Genomic DNA, 23,892 nt, shown 5'->3' with positions numbered 1-23,892 from the left:
AAATATTGGTTTCATTGATCGACATATATATATATGAATGAAGTTAAGAAATTAATAAATAACGAACACGAAGAATTCCATTTAATATTATGCCAGATATTGCTTTGCAAAATGTATATATTTAAACGTTAGGCTTAACATTCGATGAAAAGTAAGAGCTTTTCAGTCGCCATTTTTCACAGAAACCAATCTCCAAACGGAAAAAAGACATTCTCGAAAAAAAAACCCCTGTATAATGATAGAAAAATGTATAGCACAAATTAGAGCCGTCGTGAAAAGCAGTTTTCGGAATTTCGATTCTTCGTGATAATATTTCTATGGAATGGTTATTTAGTCGAAAAACACGCACAGCCTCTAATTAATGTTTGTTCCTCCTGTTTGTTGGAGAGATAACGGGCGTATAGAACTACCTTCTGGTTGCTGCCTACGGACAATATTACGATGACGATAGCAAATAGAGTCAATGTTATGGTTGAAGATGCGGAGTGAGCTTGACAGGCTTAGTAAAGCCGCCGGTTAATTTTGATCGCGCTACAATCAATACTTATTATTGAACTAGCTAAACGCTGACAACGCTGTTATTTCGCTAGGATTATTTGGCGTTCGGATGCCGACATATCTAATTTTCCGTTAGTAAATTTACTCGGCGATGCAAAACAACGAAGATCGCGCGTCGCCGTATGAATATCCGGCAAATTAACAATTATACACTGTACGGCTACGTACAGCGACGGTGTACACTCTTCAACGGAAATATGTTTCGAAATCCATGAAAATCATACAAAAATTGGACCGCGCAAGCTGTGCCCAGCGCATACAAAACAAGAGAAACATTTCGATTATACTTCACCATTGAAACGCGCTCGTATTCCAGCCCCCGTTTCATTATTTATGTTCCCGTGAAAACAAGCGTCTCATGAATATTCACCGAAAATGTATGAAAGATCACTAGACTAAATAACCGGAGAATTAAAATTCATCGATATGCAAACAATTCCCTTATTTTCTATCGCCTCGCGGAACGATCGACAAGCCGTTCGGACTTTGTTTCGCGGTTGTGCGTTGTAACCGGAGCTGTGACTTATGAGCAAACTGCGGATTTTATGCATTAACCCCTCTCGCTGCGACGGTACGGTCCGTCGAACTACTGTACGCTCGCTAAAAGAAGTGGAGAACCGCCGTTGAAATAGTTAATAGCTATACATATAGAAGAATCAGATAATAAATGGAAAATGAAACATTTCGAACTTAAATGACATTAGTTAGCCAGCATACGTATCTATTTACGATATATTCGACTGCACGGCTATCGCGCGAGATATCGGCAAATTTTGCTCCATTCGGGTATCTCGCGGGTGCCCGCCGAACCTCGTATACTCGAGGGAAAGTACCGGCACTAGTTGTCGCTCCGCGCTGCAGAGACACCGCTCGCGAAATTTCGGACGGTTCGCGAATTTCGAACAATAGGAAGTCGATCCTTGTTCCGTCGGCGGTTCAGTTCTCGAATCGCCCATTTTCAAAAAGTTACCGTTCGAAACTGTGCAAAGTTTCCACTAAAATTCCGTCGTTGTTAGTCGGCGCTGCTGCCCCAAAAAAAAAATACACCACGAGCGAAAAGGAAAAGCAGGGGAAATCCTAAGTTCACATCGTTCCGAAAATCTTCGATTTCATTTGTAATCAAGCGAGTGACCCTGCAATTTACCTTACAAGTTACGCATCCACCCGCCAAGGACTCAGCTTTTCCGTAAGATTTTCCGGTCCTGCTGAATTTCGGGACGTCCGAAGAGAGCGTGCACGTTCCCATTTACACACGTATGTATATACACACACGCGAATACGTGGGGCGAGAGCACACGCGACAATGACTGCGGTCCTTCGCCGTTGTATTCTATGTAAATCGTTTCTGTAAAACTTTGAAGGACTCGTGTCGCGAGCTTTAGAATGCCGACTCATGAAGTTGTCTGGAGAGTTTTTATATCAAGAACTCTCCAGATTTCCCCGCAGCTTAAGCTACATGGACTCCTCGGTGCGCACGGTCACTTGAGTTCCACTGGAAAGCTCTTACTGAAAACCCATAGACGTGACATGCCGTTCCCATCCTCCGCGTACCATGTTTTCGCAACTTTCTTCGAACGGAACGCTTGGTTATTTCGCCGCGAGATAATCTGCAGCGATCCCTGCCACTATTTTCCCCGCCCACCTCGACACACCTGCTTTTCTTCCCCTAACGATTATTTAGCCGCGGATTACGTCGCCTTCCACGGCGACGATCTTTATTTCGTTAACTAATTTTCGTGGAAAATTAGACCACAATCTCGAGCGATGCTTCAATTCTGATCGATGGTACGCGATTTATTTCATTCAATGCGGATTGCGCCGAATCCCAATTCAATTTGGAAAATTGGAGAAAATTTGTGTGAAAGGAAAAGTTGCTTGAAATGATCCCAGATATCTTTATCTATTTTCCAGCGATTATCGAATTTGTCGAACGAATGACACTCGTATTAGCAGACGAGACACCATAAATTCTTTTGTTTTCCCAAAGCTAATTGGACACCTAAGGAAGCCTCTCTTGTAAAGTCTATACTTTCGTTTCATTCGAGCGCGAAAGATAGGATCTTCGAGGCGGTTTTGCGAGAGAGTTATCCAGGACGAGCCGGCGGATTGATACATCGAAAAATAGTGTGGCTCTCAACTAATTCGAAACTCGTCTCTGCTCCTTCGTTTTGGCCCCTTTTCCATCAGACCGCCCGTGGCAGCGACGTTTCAGGAATTCGTTCGGTTCCCGCGCTCGTGGTAATTTCATTTCGTTCACACCAAGTCCTTCGCAGGCTGTTGCCCGGTCCCCGTTGATTCGTACGTATTACTCTCTGGCCCGTGGTCGACAGAATTGTTTTTACGAAATTGACTTCTCCCTCGGTTCAACGGACAAAGAACGTGGGAAAGGAAAATCTACCGGCGTTCCGTTTAATGGTGTCCCTTGCGAGAGGCTTTCCGGAAATTTTATTACGTTTCAGTATTCCGGCGCGGCTTAATCTTATTACCCGGCGAGATGAAGGAAAAACAGGGATTCCGTGGAACGGCTTTCGAATCATCCATCGAACGCATTCAAATATTGTCGCGCGGAATAATCAAGATGGCGAACACGAAAAATGATGTTTATCTGATGGACGGTGATTCTTTATCGAGCAAACATTTAAATAGATTTTCGTTGCATCGCGTAACGATGTTTGTTTATCTGAAATTTCTTTAATTTGTCAAATTGATATTTAATGTGCCAGTGTGTCAGCTCACACGTGGCAAATGTACCTACAGAAAAAGCTTCGCTTTTCAGTCAGAAATTCCATAGAATTAATTGGAAGTCATTAATGTAAATCATTCGTACGTCGATAATAATGTGACGATCTAAATTTGAAAGACTAGAGTCGGTAATTAATACCGCGGCTAATTACCTCCTGGAATAAATCAGAGACCCTTTTTTTTCTAGTAATATATCTTTTAGTAACGAGTGGAGATTCTTGATTCCTAATTACAGTGCTTAAATTGCTTCTCCGGTTATTTCGGAAGACATATCATCTTAATTCCACAGCAATTTCAGAGTTTTCAACTGCTGATAAACAATTCTATTTCTGTGCATTATAATTTACGATACGAAGACTTTTTGAAATTTTACAGAATTATTTTGCAAAATTATTATAAATCTAATTTGAAAAATCTACGAAATTCTATTTAAAAGTATCGCCAACGATCGAGTTTCTTTATACCACCGAATGATTTATTTCGCCCGCGAGGCTCACGAAAGAATGCTTAATCAATGCCTCGAGCGGCTCGATAAAATCCGCAACGCGATACGAGGAAGGAAGAATTACGGGCGAGAGCCGCGCGCATTTGTACACATTCCTGTCGATCTAAAGAACATTAACGATTTATCGTGAAACTCCGCCGGCCGGTAGAAACAGATTCGAAGACATTCAAACGTTTCGTTTCCCCTTTTAGTTCGTCGTTACACACGTGGGGATCAGTGTCCAGGGAATCCGGAAGAGATTCGGGAAGCCGGCGGGACGAGTGGGATAGGCGAGCTCGGTCTCCGGGTCGTAACACGGTAGGAAAGACAGAGGAGCGAGAGACGAGGAGGGGAGGGACGGGGGGAGAGATGGGTTTTAAAGGGGTCAAGAGAGAACCGGGCTAGACGAGGAGCCGAACTTTCGTAACGGCGCGCCGAGAACCCTACAGTCGACATTTTCCGCGGAACAAGTTTCTCAACGAGACCGAATCTTACGTACCCCCCTTCATTCGATCGGGAAAGAAGATGCAGAACCGAGAAGAGAATTCCACTGTTGCTTGTCGCCGAAACTTCGGCTAGCACACGCACGTTTCATCGCGGCGGCGGCGGCCCGGGCGATATTCGAAAAGGAGAACCGCCGGCGTTTCCAGATAGCCTGTGCTCGATCCACGGCAAAATTCTCCGTGGATGACTTCATCCCTTTCTGCGGTAATCTAATTTCGATTCCGGCGAATTCGCGACAGAACGTCTCCTTTACCCTCTATGCACCTCCAGATTGCGAATTGTTTCGCGAATTTTTCACTCGAGTGGCAATCGAGACACCGAATTGGAATGCTTTGTATTTACACGTTTAGGGTTTTTGAAGGCATCCTCGAATTATTCTATCATTACTAAAATTTATCATTAATAAAAATGGACTGTTCAATTTCGAAACGCACGGCGTACAGCACGAACTTTTTCAAGTTCGTTGTTTCGCACGGAATCATAGCCCCATTAAAATGTTCTCCGTGGTAGCGGCACAAGTAGTTCCAGATTTTCAGTATTAAACGAGAGACACAATAACGTGGTATTCTGCTACTATTGACCCACATTTGTACTTTCCCTTCGTATCACGTGAGATATCTCGGCTTACCACTGCATAGTTGATTGCCTATCCCAAATAACTCTGGTTTACCGCTGCATAGCTGATTGTCTGTCTCGAAACAACACAATTGTATACCAGTCAATGGGTTAAAGCTGCGCATGCACGATACTGTCCCGTAATTTCGAAATATTCGAAAAATTCCTCTCCAAATCGTCTTTGTCGAAACTGTTCATTGTTAAACTAGAAATCAATTAAACTACAGGTGACAAGTTTCTCATTCTTTCTCCTATTAGAATGTTCTACAACGTTTTTAAAAGAATCATTTTTCTGTTAGGTATTTTAATACATAGCCATTTAAACAAAACTATTCTCCTACAAATTAACATAAAATACAAAAGAGCAGATATTAATAACCACTCGTTATATTTGATTTTTACCGCAAGCAAGGAAAATTTTATAGTTATAGAAACGAACTTCTAAAAGTATCATTTTTCTGTTAGGTATTTTAATACGTAGCCATTTAAACAAAACTATTCTCCTACAAATTAACATAAAATACAAAAGAGCAGATATTAATAACTACTCGTTATATTTGATTTTTACCGCAAGCAAGGAAAATGTTATCGTTATCGAAACGAATTTCTCTATTCTACGTTCTTACAAAACAAATTAGAATAACCGTAATTCGGACGCAGGCCAGCTGTCTAATTATGTACGTCAAATGTCATCTAAGTGTAGCTAAAGTTAGCATGTAACACATCGTGGATACGTACGCGATGTATATCTGATCAATGGAACAGATTTAGTGCTTCTGATTAGTTCTGATAGGCTTGGCAGAGGTATGATCCCTGTCGGTATCAAGCGTGCGGAATGTCGAAATACATGTTCGGCGGGCTCGATGTTTGTGGGACAATGTAGCCAGGGACCGGGGTGTAAGCATTTCGCGTGCGGCTTATTTGAAGTGTGGATTGCCAATTGCCGGAACTATACGTCTTCGAGGAAAATCAAAGACCTCGCGGAATCCCATTCCAGCGTTAATTACATTTCGAAGACTAGGACTAACTCCATCAACGTCGTTACTGCATCACGACGAAAACTTCAAACGGTTCATTGATAAATGATGGCCGAAACGTGTACACTGTGTATTATTGTGTAATCTTCAAACTATGCTCCAAATGTTTGTGCTTGGTACAACGGGAATTTCTATTGTTACAGAATATGCGGCATACTGCTATACATCTATCGATCGCGGCGAGACTTTGGCAAACGGTTGATTTTATAAAAAAATATTCAAAGTATAGAATATTGGTATATTAAATAATATTAATAATTTTATTAATCTGGGAAATGATTAAAGCTAGGAAAACAGTATAGGCTGTCGCAACTGCGAATTTTTCTGCGTTTTCTAAATCTGGCTTCGTATGGAAATTCGTGAAAAATCGATTCGATTAAATAATACAATGGTATGCGATATTCTGACTTAAAATTGAAGGATTCCCGATACTTCGATGGTTGCGCAATAGAGAACTGTCTTTGGAAACGAATGTCTCTAAAACATTCCAATAAATGCGGAATAACGCGGTTCGATCCTAATGACGGGAATATTAATATATGAGAAGCACGAAATTATTTCCTCGCTAGGGGGTTAGTGAATTCTTCACGTTTTAAAACGATGGGGCGGTGCTCCGCTCGTGCGGACGCCATCCATCATATTCCACTTTCACGCGCTAGAATTCAATTTAATCACGCGATGCGGCTCGTCGATAAAAACTCGATGAAATTTTACGGTTCTTACTTGCGGCTTGCAACGCTATAACTAGCTGCCGATACAATGTAAACTCGTTATCCTTTGTCATTACCTCTTTCTTTCCTTTTTTTTATCAAGACTGAAACAACGCGTCAATTGCGACGAACGCGTTTCTCCTGAGCCAATAATTACGTCAACATTTGATACTATCGTTTTATGTACGTATAAAAATCAGTTTAATCTCGTTACCGACGAGCCGGATACGAACGGAAAAATTGATCTAGCCGGGAGCAATTCGGTGACGAAATTAGTCTAGTCCTAGCCGCGAGGAGTAATCCGATCCGAGACTGGATGCTCCTCAGGTATCCCAGATATTCGCCGATCCTTGGATTCTTCCTGCAATCCCGTAATTTTCCGGGCGATGATATGGATTAATCTCGGCGTTATTAATTACACGACGCGTTGGTGGTTGCTTCTGGGTCCCTTCGAAAACTAAACCGTGCGAGCGCGCGCGCGCGCCAGCCCCGTATCACGGCGAGGTAGTAGCTGTACGTCGTCATAAGATGTCAAGTTAGTCGCGACAGGAATTCCGGAGGGACGCGTACGTGTACGTGCGTGTACGTGCATATACGTGTGCACGCGTGTGTACGAGGAGGACAGAGCGATATCGCACGGTGGATGGAAAGAATGGATGAGAACGGTTTAAGGGAGTGGTGGTGCGGGGGGTGTGATGCAACGAGGGGTTAATAGGGGGTCGGGGGGTCGTTGGGTCGGCCGACCGGCGGCGCAGCGGTCGGCGGAAGGTAATGGGGGCCGAGGCTCTACCCGTGGCCGGTCAATTAAATCTCGTCGACGTCGCGTGCAGGAAGCGAGCGCAGCGTGCACCGGAGGCTTCCTTTCCGAATTCGAGTGGGTGGACCCTAACTCTCGAAATTTATTAGCCTGTGCGACCGACCGGCTAATTCCCGACTAGGTAGCCCGAGCGTGCAACTATTACCCGCAGCGTACACCAACTGGCCGCAAGCAGGCTCGTCGAGAGAGGCAGGTGCGCGGCGGACCGCCGCCCTGTCGAAACAAAACGTCGAACGATTTTTCGAATTTATGCCGACGGAATTATATCGGAGGCACTGGCCGCAGATCGCGCCGGAAAAAAAAACCACTTTTCAATATCGTATTTATGGGAATCCGGGGTCGGGTTTCGCCCGCGCTTTCGACATTTTTAAATATCGAATGTTCAGGGGATAGTGGCGGGCTTCGCTGTGGCCGAACCCTTTGCGATTGATTCTCAGAGGGGATCGCGAATCTGTAGGATCGAATGTCCCTTTGAAGATACGATTCGCTGATATCGACGACAATTCTATAATCGCGGGACTTTTCAGTTTTATTTCGGGGCCAAAGCACTTCTTTCGACGAATGCCACAAATTACACATTTACCTAAATCTAGCTCAGACGTTATGGGAAAAAGGTAAATGATTTTATTGCCAGACATGTCCCGGCACCGTTGGCGAACAGTTAATAACTTATTACTAGAAATCTCCATCTCAGTCTTGTTAAAGTACAGCAAGGGGGTTAAGTCTGCTTTGAGTTAACGGAAAGTAGACTGTCCATGACGTTCCTTCATCGAGTTACACTTCCCGTCGAGTTTCAAGAAAATATCTGAAACTCCATAACTCTTTAAGCAACTATTTAACTGTTAACGGGTATTTCTACGATATTGAACGGTTTAACACGTTAACTGTCGTATTAGAGTTCACTTTTTCCTTTAAAAAGGCGATTCTATTTTTTACTCTTCGCTTTGACAGCCTTATTCCCACTAAATACTTCCGATCAAATTCGTGGACATGCTCGTATAAATATGAAAGTTATGGGGCTGAATGTTGGTAGGTCGTAAGCTATGGTAACTATCGGTCGAAACTTTAAAGCTGTTCATGTCACAGCTGTGTTTCGAACGATGTACGAAATATGTATTATAACTTTCGAATTAATGAATATTTTACCTAAATACGTAGAATGTTATAGTTTTGCAATATTATTTACGTACGGCTGTAGATTCGTAAAATGTAAAATATTAGCGATATGTAACGACAATGATAAATGTAACGATCGATTAAAAGAGTTTAACGATGGAAAAGTTTCGTCCAGAATTTCACGAAAGTGGCATGCCTCGTATCCGCTCGACGTCTCTCGCAAAGTATTCGTGCCGATAGCTCGCGCCATTGCACCCTAAATACGGTATCAGTTCGAACGTCATTAGACACACACGCTCGGTCACAGGGACTCGGCATAAAACTGGCGTTACCTCTTTCTGGCACGGGTTCACGGAGACCATGTCCAAGTTGCAGATCGTTCACGGCCCGGTATATGCCGGGAATCTGGGCGCTGCACTGCAGGTTCAGCTGGCCGTTCGAGAAATGGAACGGCTGGAGCTTCACCCTGATCTCGATCCACTGAAGATTCGCCTGCTGATCGGCGTGGGACGCGCCGCTATCGTTCTGATCCGACTTCTGCGACGGATACTGCTGCGGCTGATGTTTTGTGTTGGAATCCACCTATAGGAAATCAAGCGTGAATTCATCGAGAAATTTCAGATGGCTGGGCGGCGTGGCGCGATGGGGCGAGACGGGAATTCAGTCGCGCGAGGGCTGAGTGCACGAATAGTTGGGGAACGTAAGAGCGAGACAGGAGCGACGGAGGGAAGGTGGTGGGAAGAGGAGGTGGGAAAGAGAGAGAGAGAGAGGGAGAGAGAGAGAGTGGGTGGGTGGGCCGGTGGAGCCGAGGAAATGTAAATCTGCTTTTAACGAAATCCGTTCATCTGGAATCGGGAAGCGAACCCTTCGCCTCGCTCGTCCTACTTCATCCCTTTCCTATCGTCCTTCGCTACCGCATGCTGGCACCCTCCGTTAAGCACAAAGACGACTCCTTCCAGTTCGATGAAAAGTCGAAAGACTTCACCATTTCCGGTGCCGTGTTCTTCCGATTAACGTTTTCCCCTTTTTTCCTCCCTCCTCTCCTTCTCTCACCCTCTCCCACTCTGTCTACCTTTCTCTACCTCTCCCTCTTCCTCTCCATCCATCCATCCATCCATCCATCCATCCATCCATCCATCTATCCATCCATCCATCTATCCATCTATCTACCTTTCTCCCTTCTTCTCCGCCATCTTCGTCCCTGCCTCTATCTCCCTCGTTTCCCTTTTTGCCAGCGCCCACGAAAAAGCGGCGCTCAGGCTAACCCGTAGTATTCACTGGAATGCTCGAGTTCCGAGTTTCTTAATGGATCATTATCGTTCTAAGAACCGGTGATGGCGTCGAAAGTAAGTTATTCGGTTGAACAGCCCACTGTGAGCTGAATCGCAAGTGGATCGGCTAAGATTTACTTAAAACTTTCCAACGAGGAAAAATACTAACGACTTTACCGATACTCGCCCGCGCACTGTTCCCACAGTTTTTCCACGTTTACCGGAGCCGCCGACCAGCGAGATAATATTACACCTTTTATAAATTATTTATTGTCCGTAGGGCGAGCGGATGCGACGACGTGTATTGGAAGCTGGCGCTGGTCTAACTGCCGTGTAACTCGTGGTAAATTACGCGGCGGCAGGTACAACTTGGATTCTTACATCGTGGGATAGCGAACATTAGTGTTTGCGTTGTATAGTAATATATAGAGTAGTATATTCTATTGTGTTTTATTGTATTATATTATATTATCGTTTTTCCAGAGACCAAAAATAGTTCCTTTTAAGTAGAAATGCGATAAGATGTATGAAAGGCTCTCTGAACTCTGAAAATGTCGATTTATAAGCTGATTATGTTGCTTTGTGAAGCGTAAAGATGGTTTTAAAATTGGCAATAAGATCCGCGGGATAAATTGAATTAGCAGGTCGAAAAGTTTAATGATACCCTGAAAAATGCAATTTAATTAAAACGTTGTTAGCAAGAAAATAGGTCTTCCACTTATTATGCCGGTATCCACTTAAATTCTTCTCAGCTGACACAAATCCTTGATCGTTTAAGAAGACTCTTCTTCTCGCAAAAGGAAAATAATGTAATTAATTTTTCTCAACGAATTATCAAATATCATAGATTTGATTTACAATTAGAAAAACAATCATCGCGACGCGTTTTCTCTCTATGCATAATTCCAGCATGGTATTCGTGTGCTTGTCGGTGAATGTTTTACCTTGGAGAGATATAAAAATTGTTTTTATTTCACTCCGGAAGCGTTTGGTACTCCCGCGGATGTTTCCGCGTGCAATTATTATTCTGCGGAATTTTTTCGGCCGCTGGAAAATGCGTAGAGTCGAATTTCACTTTCTCTTGTACGAATATACACAGTTTCGATGTTTCAAAAAGAATCTGCACAGTAACACACACACACGCCGCTTCGTTATCGGTTCGAAATCATTGCAAATTGTTCACGGTGTTCCGCGGTCTGCTCGAAGAAACGAGGAGAACACAACGGCGTCGAAGCCGGAAAAGTAGAAGCTAGAGAGAAGTTCAATCTAGTGTGCTCGAAACGAGGACTATCGTGTACCGAAAGATATAAAACCACTCCTCTAAGTTTTAATGGAAGCATCGAGCGGGACCTCATGAAACTAGATCCGAAGAGTTCTGATTTCATTGCTAATTGAAAGAAGCCAGCCCGCCGAAGCCCCTCCGAACAATCCATCAACGTTTGTTCACAAGAAATTCTACACTCGACGCAAACGTGACCCTTGCGGCGTTCTCACTTCATTCATTGCGACACGACGAATTACCGCACGAATTTATTACGATACCTCAGAATTGAACAATATATTTTTCCTAGAGATATAATATTATCTAAAAATACCACAGTTTCTGCAATGAAAGCCGCGAGACTTACCAAAAAGAAGTGTGCACTTTGGAAACGATCGATTTTACTGTGACAACAGTGCGAGTGTAGAAGAACACGCGCCGCAAAGATAAATCAAATGGTCTGATAATGGGGTCGGTGTGAAAATGAATTTCCTTTGCCGAACGTTTCTCGGTTGCTTCGCTCCTTGCATTTTGCAGAAATCTCTTTGAACAAGCAACCGGGGGATCGGTATTTCCGCGGGAAATTCCACAAATCATTCATTGTTCGAACGAAATTGGGGTAACGTCTCCAATTCTGATAAAGCGACTCCTCGGGTTCCTCCGAAAAAAAAAACCTCGGAAAAATAGCATGTCCATCGCGGGGTAGACCCGTATATTTCCCGCATTAAACAATTTGTCAAAACCGTGTCGGTCGGGACAAACATGCGCGCCCGCGCGCGCGCGCGCGCAGATACGTTGCTGAAAGGGCTGGCGTGCGAATTTTCACGGTTGAAAAATTATGCAATTCTCCCCCACAGTTAAGAAAGCCTAAGGGAAAAAAGGGAATAGGTATCCAATGATTAATGGTCCCGCAGATTCGATGCTTGTCGCTCTTCCGGGGCAAGGATTTCTGCTTAATCGACAAATAAATTTAAATGCAAAGAGATCGAGCGTTCAGCTAATTACGTTACTCGATTGTGGATCTTTATGAAAAATAAAACATTCTTAACATTCTTGACATTATATAAATTATAGATTATTGTCCGACGGAAATCTAATAATATTAATACATCAGCAAAAATTGATTTTCATTGTCAATCAATGTTCAAAAGCACGGTTTAAAAATACACGTGCTCTTAGAACAACGACCTAGTCAACTTTTGGCTCGCGCGAAGAGACCCGGGTATCATAACGATGGAAATAAACGAGATCCAGGGGAGCGAAGCTGCTCGAGAAACGCGCGATTGTAAAATTCGCGTTGGTGTGCGGTGCTAGAAGTTCGGATATCGGAGTACGAAGATTACGAGTATTCGGATTCTGCGGTATCTGGCAGTGCATGCACGGAAACACCATGAAGCCCCGACCGAGTCTCCGTGCAGCTGCATGGAAGCAAGCAAGCAAGGAGGCAAGGAAGCAAGCAAGCAAGCCGCGGTGGCGTGCAGCAGCTACCCTAAAATCTATCCCCTCGACGAATTCGTTTTCGGCGGTCAAAGCCCTCGCTACTTCGCGCCGTTAATTTTCGTGGGAGCGTAGGTGGTAGCAGCGAGGATCATGAGCGACTCGGTCGGGAGCACAAATTTCAGCACACAGGCTGGTGCGGGCTCGAGGGGCAAACAAGGCACGTCGTCGCGAGAGGTTAAATCCTCGGCGCACCGTTCAATTAGAGAAAACCGAGAAAACGCGTTCCGGGTTGCGGAGGGGAGAGGGGGGGGGGGGGCGGCGGTGGTGTTGGTGCTCGCAGAGGTGCGCTTCCCTTCCCGTATACGTCGGGGGCGGCCGAAACGTGAGAGCTGGCGATGAGAAGCTCAAAGGCATGGGAGGTCGTTGAAAACCAGCGGCGGGATTACCAGATAGCGACAAGGACGACACCAGCGTCGCGCATTCCTCGTCCGGGGACGGCGATTGTCGGCGAACGATGCAGTATACGACGTAACACGACAAAGTGCAATAGTGTGTATGTACGTAAACATACCTATAGCTCCGCGAGCTATGACTTCGTACACCCACGTACTGGGTGTCCCGTTAAACTTACCCCGTTTCCCGCTATCTCCGTTATGCCGCGCAATTAACGGCAACGGTAACCCTTCACTGGTCAGCTGGTTTACGACGCGCCCCCCAATCTCCTTTTTTTGTTCAGCATTCGCTCGTCGCGAACGAGGACTTTTTAAAGCTTTCGAACGAGGTTTCTTCGATGTTTCGCAACAATGCGTCGCGCTACAAATGCTTTGCCGTACCGGTAATATCAATAATTAATCAAGATGTATTTCACCTGCGTTGGCGAGTTGCGTTGTTCAGTTCGGCGCAGGAATACGACTACACCCTGCAGGGTGCAACGGCGTCGTCTTCAGCACTGCAAACGGTGTGCAGGAAACCGAAAATTACATCTCCGAGGACTAATCCTCTAGTGTTCGGGTAAACAGACCGTAGCATTTATCGCGGTGATGATACAACATTTAAAACGCGTTAATGACGTTCTATGCGATACGCCGAAAATGCACCGTTTCGCCTCCCTTTTCAAGCAGTAGTACTCATCTAATATTCTTACGTTAATATATATATATGTTTTTGGTTTTATATATGGTTTTGTTGATATCTAGTTTTTTTAGAGATGAATTTAATTCATACATTAGATTTATTATATAATTAGTTTGATAATATTATATAAGCTAAAAATTTTTTTAATTTATTAATTTAATATAAAAAATCTAAGGGCTAAACTTTTATATATATATATACGTTACAGAGCACCGCAATCTGTTTAATACGAGAAGTTACCAAACAAAAGTCAATATGCAACGTTAACCGTCGCGAAGTATCAACTTGATGTTTGCCTCTGTTTCGTAGTAGTTTCCATCAAACTGTGGAGAACGCCGAACAGTTTTAAACTCACTGTGCGACCAAATATCAGTTTTACAGTTCCCAATGTAAAATTTAACGAAATTACTTTGGCCGTGCCGTGAACGTATTCCGCGCAAATTTCCAGCTTGGAATACGGAACGCGGTGAATTGATTACGCGTCGTTCGAATGATTTCACGTCGTTCGAATGATTTCACGTAACATTTTGAAGATCAAGACAGCACCGGGCCCGACCGTGTGTACATGTATACACGGAACAGGACAGAACGGATTGTTAATTTTTGACGAAAGCTTAACAGCTTATTTCATGCGAATGAAACATGGTTATAAATATATATTAATCATCGCCACCGACGTAGAAGCATTCCGTTTAAACCGTGGCATATAGTTTTATAGGGAAGCGTTGAATGGAAAGTATAGGACGTGAGTTTAATACCGTTGAAACGGATTATGTAGCCAACGTTAATGCACAGGCATTCGTGCGCGCGTTTACTTTTACATTTTATTTTCGCTTTCAAAGAAAAAGTTCGAATAAGCCACCGGAATCCAATGTAACACGAATATATCGCGTATAAGATAATAACAGAGAAGGTTGATCTCGTACCGCATCGTTTGTTACTCCGTTTGTTTGGTAGTGCGGGATAACGCGTTTGTTTGGTAATGGGGTTGTTAAAAAATAGAATAAAAGAACCGCTGAGAAAATACTTCTATTATCAATTTCGCTCGCGGAATAAACAATGGCGGAATTTTCGGTCGCCCAGTATGTACACGCGAGGCAGAGCAGCATTGTGCGGGCTTACACCTGAAAATGTACTGCAGTCGTGCTATGCATTGCACTTAAGGGCGTAGCCATGCGAAACCCCTGCAATGGCAGTTTGTCCCGCGAATTTATGCGCGCGGGCTGCCGGCTGCGAAAACGGGGATACTTTTGACCGTTACTTCGCGCGCGCTAACGTCAAGCCTTTTCGGCACCTTTGAAGTGTTTTCGGCGGTTTCCTGGCAAACCACCGGCTATGAAATACAGCTCTGCCGCCGGGACGCCCGGCACCGGCATTCGCGCGATATTGTTTTAACGTTATTTGACGGATTATTGCCCAACAATTGTTCCGCCACGCGAGCGCCGCTGCGACCAGAGCCTTCCCACTTTTCACCATCCAACGCACGTAATGGAGATTTATTTTTTATTAAACCAGACGAACACGAACATTTTTCTTTCCTCGGTTTCCTTGAAATCCAGTTCGAACCAACATGGCTACGTTCCATTTCTATGGAATATATCTGCGACTATTAATATTATAATTTTTTTCGCTTATTCGATCGAGGTGAACAGGATTTAAAAAGTTTTCTTTATATTTAAAGCGTAATGCGACGATGTATATCAATACTACTTACAGTATTACAATGTTTTAACAATGTTTCATTGTATTTCCGTAGATTACCTTTTTACAGAATTCTTTCAATAATAATTCTACAGAAAAAAATAGTCGCTAATGTTTAACGAAGATATCTTATCCAGTTAATTAACAAGGAGTTCCTGCCGCGCGTATTCCCAGGCGTATCTTCTAGTTTGTATAATTTCATTAAAATGTTTTATTTAGTTCGTTAACAGACTTCCCAAACGCGTATCCATACATACGTATTCCCAAATGTATTCATTCGTTTGCGAAGTTTTATTCTCCTGTCTGGAAAGTTTCACAGAAATATTTTATTTGGAGCTGCGAGCACAATAATCCCAAATGTATTCCCAAATGAATTCTCTTATTCGCAAGCTTTTAAAAAGCGTCTTATTTGCTTCGTCAAGCCCGGAATACCAAAGACATCTCTCTAATCCAGATCACCAACACCTATCCCCAAAAACCAACTTACACGGTCCGTCGTCTGCAAAATTTCAAAAAATTCTCGCCGAGTTCAGGTGAACACCAGTTCACCGCTGAACGCCTTACAAATAATCGGAATAGTTTGAATCCGCGGGAGCCAATTGTCGCCGGAATCGCTCCTATCAGATTTTATTTACCCCCCTACCCCCCCTCCCGGATTCTCGCAGACACTGTATATGATAATTCCATTCATCCAGCATCGAGGCGAGTTCAGCGAATCCCCCCTCCCGTTTTAGCGCACTCCAGCGATAGTTCTCGACCCGCTTAGTTTCGCTAATCCGACCCGGGCCGAGTCATTCGACTTTAACAAACTGATCTCAAAGTATTAAATCGTTCCATATTCATGGCCGGCCTCCCCCCGGCGAAAAATGTCGGCGTCGCCGCGGAGCGTCTCGAAGAAAATCGCGGGCGGTGGGGAGTAGGCGCCTCTCCCCGAATAAACCAATGGGGATCGCGACGGTAAATATCGAGCTAACGAAACGAGTAAATCGCATCGAGCGTGCAACGAAACAAGGAACGGCGATGCAGAGGAAGCCGCGCGCGGATCGGAGCCGCGGCATCTCGAGCAGTTACCGTTTCACCTTTCCCTCCCCTTTTCAACGACTCCACTCATCTATGATTTTCTGGCCTTGTCGAGATTCAGCAGGTATTTAAGGGCGCTTACGCCCGTTGAAAGTGAGCCGGGGATACCTGGGTGGTATCGAGTGAGCATGGGCCAAGCCGGGGAAAAAAGCAGCGATTGTCTAGAAGCCGGCGGGAGATGGGGAGGGAAACGAAACCAAGCTGCGCTGCCGTCGTCGCCGCCGCTGTACGAGAAGAAAGAAACTGAAAGCCGATGCTCGAACACCGAATCGATCCTATAAGATTCCTCCGTGCGCCCCTTTACAGGGTTAACCAGCTGCTTGCAGCGGGGGATCGACCGACGTGTCCGGACTTTACTTTGCTCCTCGGCGGGGGGGGATGGCCGGGCCTCGAAATTCGTGCACCTCTGCAATTTGTCCGACGATTTCGGCAGCGAAATCTCAATTAAACCGACTTAAATACACGGGATAGAGCTGGCTGCGCGTCTAGCCCGGATAAAGGAGCTACATTTCGATCGCGTCGATCCTTTTTTCGGCCGATGGTGTTCCTTTCGAAATTGGCCTATTGATACCTAAGGCGATACAGCGAATCCTCGATTGTTCCGATTCTCCATCGGCTTGTAAACCGGAATGAACCATTTGGGAGGAGGAGACACGATTCATCGACTTCACGCTTTATTATTTTATACTTTCCTGCAATTCGTTTTCATAATTTATAATTATAATTATAATTATAATTTATTATATTTCATTTATATGAAAATATCCTGTAAAAATTGTTGAACAGTGTGTACGGTGTTTCTTATGCTACGGTATAATCGATCGATCATTAGTAACTGGACACGATTTATATGTGCATATTATATATATTGAACTTTGTAAGATTATGGAATCACTGTGATAATATTCTAGTAATTTCACGGTCGCCTTAATCGCACGTGGGCGTCGGAATTATTTGCTCCGATTTGAAAATTAATTTTGGCGATGATCAATATATGCTCACAATTGGATTCGGATCTACAATGGCCGGGAATAAAACGTATATTCGTGGAAATTCGAGAAACGAAATATACATATATGAAGCATCGCTTTTAATTAGACCGTGGATCTTTGCGCAAAATAAAAATGCCGTTGCCAGAAATAGGAACTGCATAAACATTTATTTCGGTTCACGATCATTTTAATTAGCTACAAATGATGTAATCGACGGTTAAGTTTTTGTAACAATTAATGTAATTATATCAAACGCGGCTCGAAACATTCAAGCTACAAAACATCTTAATAAATCGACCATTAAAGTACAAGCACGTCCGTTAATTGTTATGCAGACCTGCAGAGATGCAATCGATTCAACGAAATTTCGATAATCACGCAAGCTTGGCCAGACTGTTAATGGAATAAAATTCATTTTCATTAAATGTTTTCAAATGAAATACAAATTAAGTAATTGATTACCGTTCGGTTGGATAATTTATTTCGTTGGAAACGCCGCCCGAAATTACAGAATTTCCTGTAGTTTAAAGGATACAAAATGGCAATGCGGTATCGTGGAAATTTCGTACATATTTCTCCATGGTAACGCAATAATTGTGGTCCGTTCTGAAATAATAAATACAAACCCGGTATAAAATAGTCACAAATTCGCTATTCGTTTAATGCTTGAATGATCGATCTTTTAAACAGTTTTTAAGGGACGTTCTTTGCTCTATACATAGATCAACTGCGAAAACCCTGTGATGAAGCTACAAAAAGTAAATAAAAAATGAATATTACATAAATTAGTAATAGAGCTGACGTTAATAGAAAAAGTACATTTGGGGAGTCAATAAATGGCCGATACCGTGTGATTTTTGCAACGCCAGCGTTGAACGAGGAGACGAGTTAATCGATGAAGAAAATCAATAAACTGCTCAACAAAGAAAACAGACTCCGGCGAACGTAATGTCTATCGAGCAGTGTTTCCGCAAGCGGACAAATACTTTTCCAGTAAATCCAACAACTTCCGGCAGACCAAGTATTCTGCAAGGAAGTAGATTAAAGCGAGCTTCAATTACACAACAGTGAACCAAGCGGGCATAGTTTCCATGAAGAATGCTTAACGGGGGCGGACCTTAACGGGAATAACAAACATGCCACCGAATAAAATTCGTTTGAATCGCGTTTTACCTGATCCGAAAGTTGTCGCGAAGCTGTCGACCGAATTCCTATCGTTCCGCGTGAAGACTGCGCGACACGGACGACGGACGACGACGGCGGCGGAGTTTCACCAGAGAAAACATTTTCCGAACGGGGAAAATCAAGCAGAAATTGCCGTAGACGTCGGCGAAGGGATGATCGTTTGTCTCAAACAGCGGGGAACGTTTCAAAGGGACTCACCGGGGCCAGTCCTTTCCGCCAAGAATCAAAGTTGCAGCGACCGACCGTCAAATCGATCAGATGGAATCCACGTTGGCTCTTTCAGCAATCAGACAAAAAAAAAGCGAGCACGGGGACGCTTGCACCGAAGAGAGCGCCTTCGAAAGGCAGTTCACCCAGCTGATCGCCTCGCTGTCCTTTTTCGATCGGCTAGGGCGGCGGCGGCGGCCATTCATGAAAAGTTTGATCTCCGCGGCGACGGCACAGGGCCATTCGTCCGGCGGGCCCTCCGATTCATCGATAATCTATAAACCTCGGTCCAGCCCGATCCGTTCCCCGGGGCTCGCACGGAGAGTGACGCGTCTACGTATGGTCGCGCACGCGAATACAATAAATCATGGCGAGTATGACCTCGAAACAGGTTGAACGTCCAGGGCAAACGTTCGCAGTTCCTCTCGGGCGTCGCGTGTCCCTCGCCGCGCCGCGCCGCGCCGCCTCTGATCGATGATTCCGCAACGACGCAACCGTTGTTGCTTCGCGGGGCCACGGCGGTCCCCGTGACACTGCGACAATTAAGAACGCCCTCTCATAAAACTATCATTCTCCCGTTGCTCTCGCTTGTTCCGCCGTCCCTCCTCCTTCCGAGTTTATTGTCGCGTAACGGCCGCGCTGACCTACCCGTTCCAAATTAAACTTTGAGGTATTGTCTTCGGATGCGGTACCGCGGCGGCCGATCGATCCGTCCACGGTTTACACGGTCTACACGGAAATCAGACTTTTCAAATAACTTACAAAGATTCCAATTTACAAATGCACATTACATGCTACAAAAATTGATCATGGTAGTTCGCCTGGCACATAATCGCGTTGATAAATAAAATCATACACGTTTCGCTTAAAATAGATATTTCATTCGTAATCGAAAATTTGTATCTCCCCTCATTCCCGTTATAATAAAACTTTTCTGCATTAACTGCTCGAAGCAAGAAAGAAATTTAAAGTTCCCCGATGCTTTTTACGCTTCGAAATTCATACACTCATTCTCGTTCGTGCGCGCATAAAATTCACAAGGTATTTAATGTATTTGATTAAGCTTTAGCTTCAAAGTGTCGAAATAATTTTAATAACTTTATGCTGGCTAAGCGAATTCGATGAAACTGTTCCGAGTTTTCGCGTCTGTATGAATATTTATTGATCCAGCGTATCGTCTGGTACTATATTATTCATCAAGGCGCATGGTACAATGTGCATAGCGTTAAAAACAATTTGAAAAATTCATTGTACAATATTTATGTTACATACAAAAGTTAAAATAAAATATCTATAAAAACATACTAGTATGCACTCTATAATATTCTATAACAAATTTTTTTCGAATAATATTCAGACGCATATCTACGTCAGAATTAATTGAGTCGTCCGATCGGATTTTATAAATAAAAAACGCTATGGATAAAGGGCGGTATCGTTACAGAATTCGCTCGGTCGCAAAACCGTATAAATTATTAACGCTCGCTGTATAGTATCGGCGAAAATGATTTGTCGATTTTATACCAGCAATCTTTCCCCCGGAACGAACGGCCAAAATAAAGTTTCCCGCGATAATTTATCCATGCGTCGAGCCGCGATTAGCATCATACGTTTTCCCGTATTGTTATATTAATTACGCAAATTAAGCCACGCGCATTGATTAAACACGAATCCTAAATCACGGTTACAAATTAAACATAGAAATGAAATCACACGCGTTAACGTGCGATCAACGCAACCCGCTCTTTCATACTTGCCGCGATGAACGCGACATTCGATCGAATCGTAAAGCATGGAATCTTAACCCTTTGCAGTCGATCGACGACTCCGAGGCACCACTGAAATTCTTCTATCGCGTCTGAAAATCATTTTTATACCATCTAATATTCTTAGAATATTATAACAAAGTTTAAATTCGAAAAAGCGCTCGAAATATTTTAGCGAACCCCGCGAGATTTAGACGGAATATGCGGCAATTCTGTTAACAATCGCGCCCATCGAAAATTCACCGGTCTCTCCGTCACAGTCAGTTTCCGCCACGCGATGCCAGTATTTCCAATGCAAATAATGGGCGGGGCCAGCGCAGCGTGAAAGAAAGTTGCCGCGCTATTGTAAACCACCCTCGATGCGACGTGTTCGCCGCCAAAAAGATACTTATTTGAATCCCTTAATCTCCGTCGCTGTTCGCGCCGCTCTTACGCAGCATTCTTCGCCGGCGAACGGGCCGAGGAAAAAGCGAAATCGGAAACGGCGAGCGCCGGAGTGTACGGTTCTTTGTCGCCGGTTTTTTCGCCGGTGATTCGCGCCGGGAACCGCGCTCGCGCGGCTCCGCTCTTCACGGGTACGCATGCATAATTTTTTCATCCCCGATTTTCCCTGCCTCCGATACGAGCGAACAAAAGAATCGGTTCTTTCGACGTCCGGACGCTGTTTAACCTCTGTCTGGCTTTAATGCGTTCTATTAAAATATGTGAATACACTTTTTAAACAATATCGTACTCGAGGAAAGAGAGAGAGAGAGAGACAGAGAGAAAGAGGAGAGCAATAAATTAGGAATCGATGGAGAAATAAGAATGAAATTTCGTTCGTCGGATCGAGCCCGTGATAAGTACCTTTGGCGGAACGGTTTGAAGTTGATTAGATTTCGTTGAAAAGCAGTTAATTCTCGATCGTGCCGCGAACTTACAATGAATCCACAATAGAACCGTATTATCTGGGTCACGTTGATTACTTATTCGATGACAAAGTTCTCGACGCCGAAACCAATACCTACCGAATGCTCTTACTTACGAAGTTCAAAGACTCGAAGGATAGTGCCTTCGCCGGTAGGAGGGATTTAACTTGTGGTTACTAGGCGATTCCCGTATACGATTTGCGGGGACGCGGCTCGATTCACCGAAGCAACCTCTAATTCGCGCACACGGACAACACACACCCGCGAAATTTGCCAGCGTCAGGCGGCAACACATTTACGAGGCGCTCGCTAAAAGAATCCCCGAGTGCAGTCCGCGTCTTGGCCCTGTTACGTCTTTCGGGTCTTTATCAACCCAATTACGTTTCCGCTTCATTAGCTCTTTGTAGGACCTAACTTCCGAGACGTGAAACAATTTTTGTTTCCCAACGAACGTAGTTAGTTGAGAGCTAAAAAGATAAATACCGTCCACAGTCGCGCCCATTCGTCTTTACACTTTTGTTTCACTCGAAAGTTCGAGTATCTTTTCGAAATCGAGTCGGCCAAACATTTTTAAACGTAAAAGTAATTAAACTTTGAAATGTGAGTATATAAACGAGTACATTTGACTATTATTATTTTATTTCGAAGCAACGATTGATATTATCTCTATTGCATTTGTCTTCTCTATTAATGGAAACGTTTCCCCCGTTGGATATTCGGTGCATTCATCGGGTTCGTTCAATCGAATGTTTTCTGTCCGAAATAATAATAGACTGGTCGCATGGCGCATAGAATACGCTACGAATTCATTCAAAATATTATTCAGACGTCGTTGCAATTATAGAAGTTAATTGAACATCTCCGACATTAACGTGAATAAAAACATTACTACCACCGCGCCTTTCGTTGTCGGGAATATTAAGTTTTTCCTAAAACTCGGCTCGCGCGAGCGAAATCAGTCACGACTGATCAAAATACCTCTATCGACAGCGCGACAATGTCTTTCGCATTAATAATGCGCAATTTTCCTGAAAATTTTCTCTTTACTCCTATCTGTATTATTTTCATTCTACGTATCGTCGCTATCCGGCGTTTTAATCGCCTCTCCTGCAAAACGACGAAATAAATAATAAACCCGAGTTTCCAACGTTTCAACCCTTTCCAGAAAATTCATTTCAACAAACGGCAATTCGAGTTTTTCAAACAATGGCAAAATCATGGTTCAGCCCGTTTAGTATTCTCGTTCCGGCACTGTGGTACGCGAAACGCGAAATTTCACGAATGTACAGGGTGTACGGAGAGAACGTAAAGATCGTACATTCCTGGTACAATCTACGGGATCGACGCTTGTAAATAATTCGCGGATAACAACTGTGTTATTCATTTAAGAAATAAAAGAATATAGAAGTAACCGGCGCGATCAGCAAGAGCAAAGCAAAATTACTTCGACCGCGGAAAAGAGCGGTTAAAAGAGAAACCAAAGATTACTGTGTATTTAGTAGAAATAATAAGAGTTTAATTTGACAAGATGCGACATCGTTACACGAGAATATTTGGATTTCACATTTTTGTCCCGCGAGGCTTGTTCTCGCCGCCCTGCAAGTCGGAGTCAAAGGGTAAGTGTGAGATGGGTCAGTCTTCTGTGACTTGTTAGGGGATGAAGCCAAATATGGTCGCTAGTTCGCAATTCCTGCTCTAGATGTTTACATAATTGGAGTAACGCTCGAGAGTAGTTCACATAATAGTAGTTCAGCAGAAGTTCACTACATCGGCCATTTCCCAAAGAGGAATTCGGCTGTATCTCTGATTTACATATTCATTACAAAAGAATCATAAAAACAAAAAAGAAAGATAGGCTTGAAATATATAAAAATGAAAATGATTACCAACACCTGCAATAGTCTTCAATTAAGAGTTAATAATAAGCTAAATTGCGTTGGTATAACACCACGGGAACATGATTAGAAGTTCACCTAATGTCCCGGAATGAGTTTCAGGCTGCCTAATACCCCCGATCAGTTGATTCAAAAAATCATAAAAAAATCCCAGGTTATTTTCCGGGAATGTACCTTCCGGATTCGTAAAGTAGACACTTTCAGCTTCAATTTAAGCTACCTGGAGTTCAAATTGCTCCACGGAAAAGTTCTTGGAAACTCGCCGAAAGTCCAAAAATGAGCCCAGGACAGCCCACTACCCCCGAAAAGATGATTCAAAAAATCATAAAAAAATCCCAGGTCATTTTCCGGGAATGTACCTTCCGGATTCGTAAAGTAGACACTTGCAGCTTCAATTTAAGCTACCTGGAGTTCAAATTGCTCCACGGGAAAGTTCTTGGAAACTCGCCCAAAGTCCAAAAATGAGCCC

At 43.7% G+C, this 23,892-nt stretch overlaps 1 protein-coding gene across 1 annotated transcript in view; it reads right to left on the bottom strand.

Moving 5' to 3' along the window:
- Positions 1 to 23,892, bottom strand: part of LOC144477517 (uncharacterized) — a 159,945-nt gene that overhangs the window by 10,646 nt on the left and 125,407 nt on the right. Inside the window, exon 6 of the mRNA XM_078195244.1 lies at positions 8,916 to 9,165. Within this exon, the coding sequence (XP_078051370.1) occupies positions 8,916 to 9,165 (250 nt within the window). The remainder of the gene's footprint in view (positions 1 to 8,915; positions 9,166 to 23,892) is intronic.

Source organism: Augochlora pura, chromosome 2, assembly GCF_028453695.1.
Source record: "Augochlora pura isolate Apur16 chromosome 2, APUR_v2.2.1, whole genome shotgun sequence".
In the NCBI taxonomy this organism is placed as follows: domain Eukaryota; kingdom Metazoa; phylum Arthropoda; class Insecta; order Hymenoptera; family Halictidae; genus Augochlora; species Augochlora pura.
The sequence above is the reverse complement of the archived record's forward strand: the minus strand, read 5'-3'. Positions and strand labels throughout refer to the sequence as shown.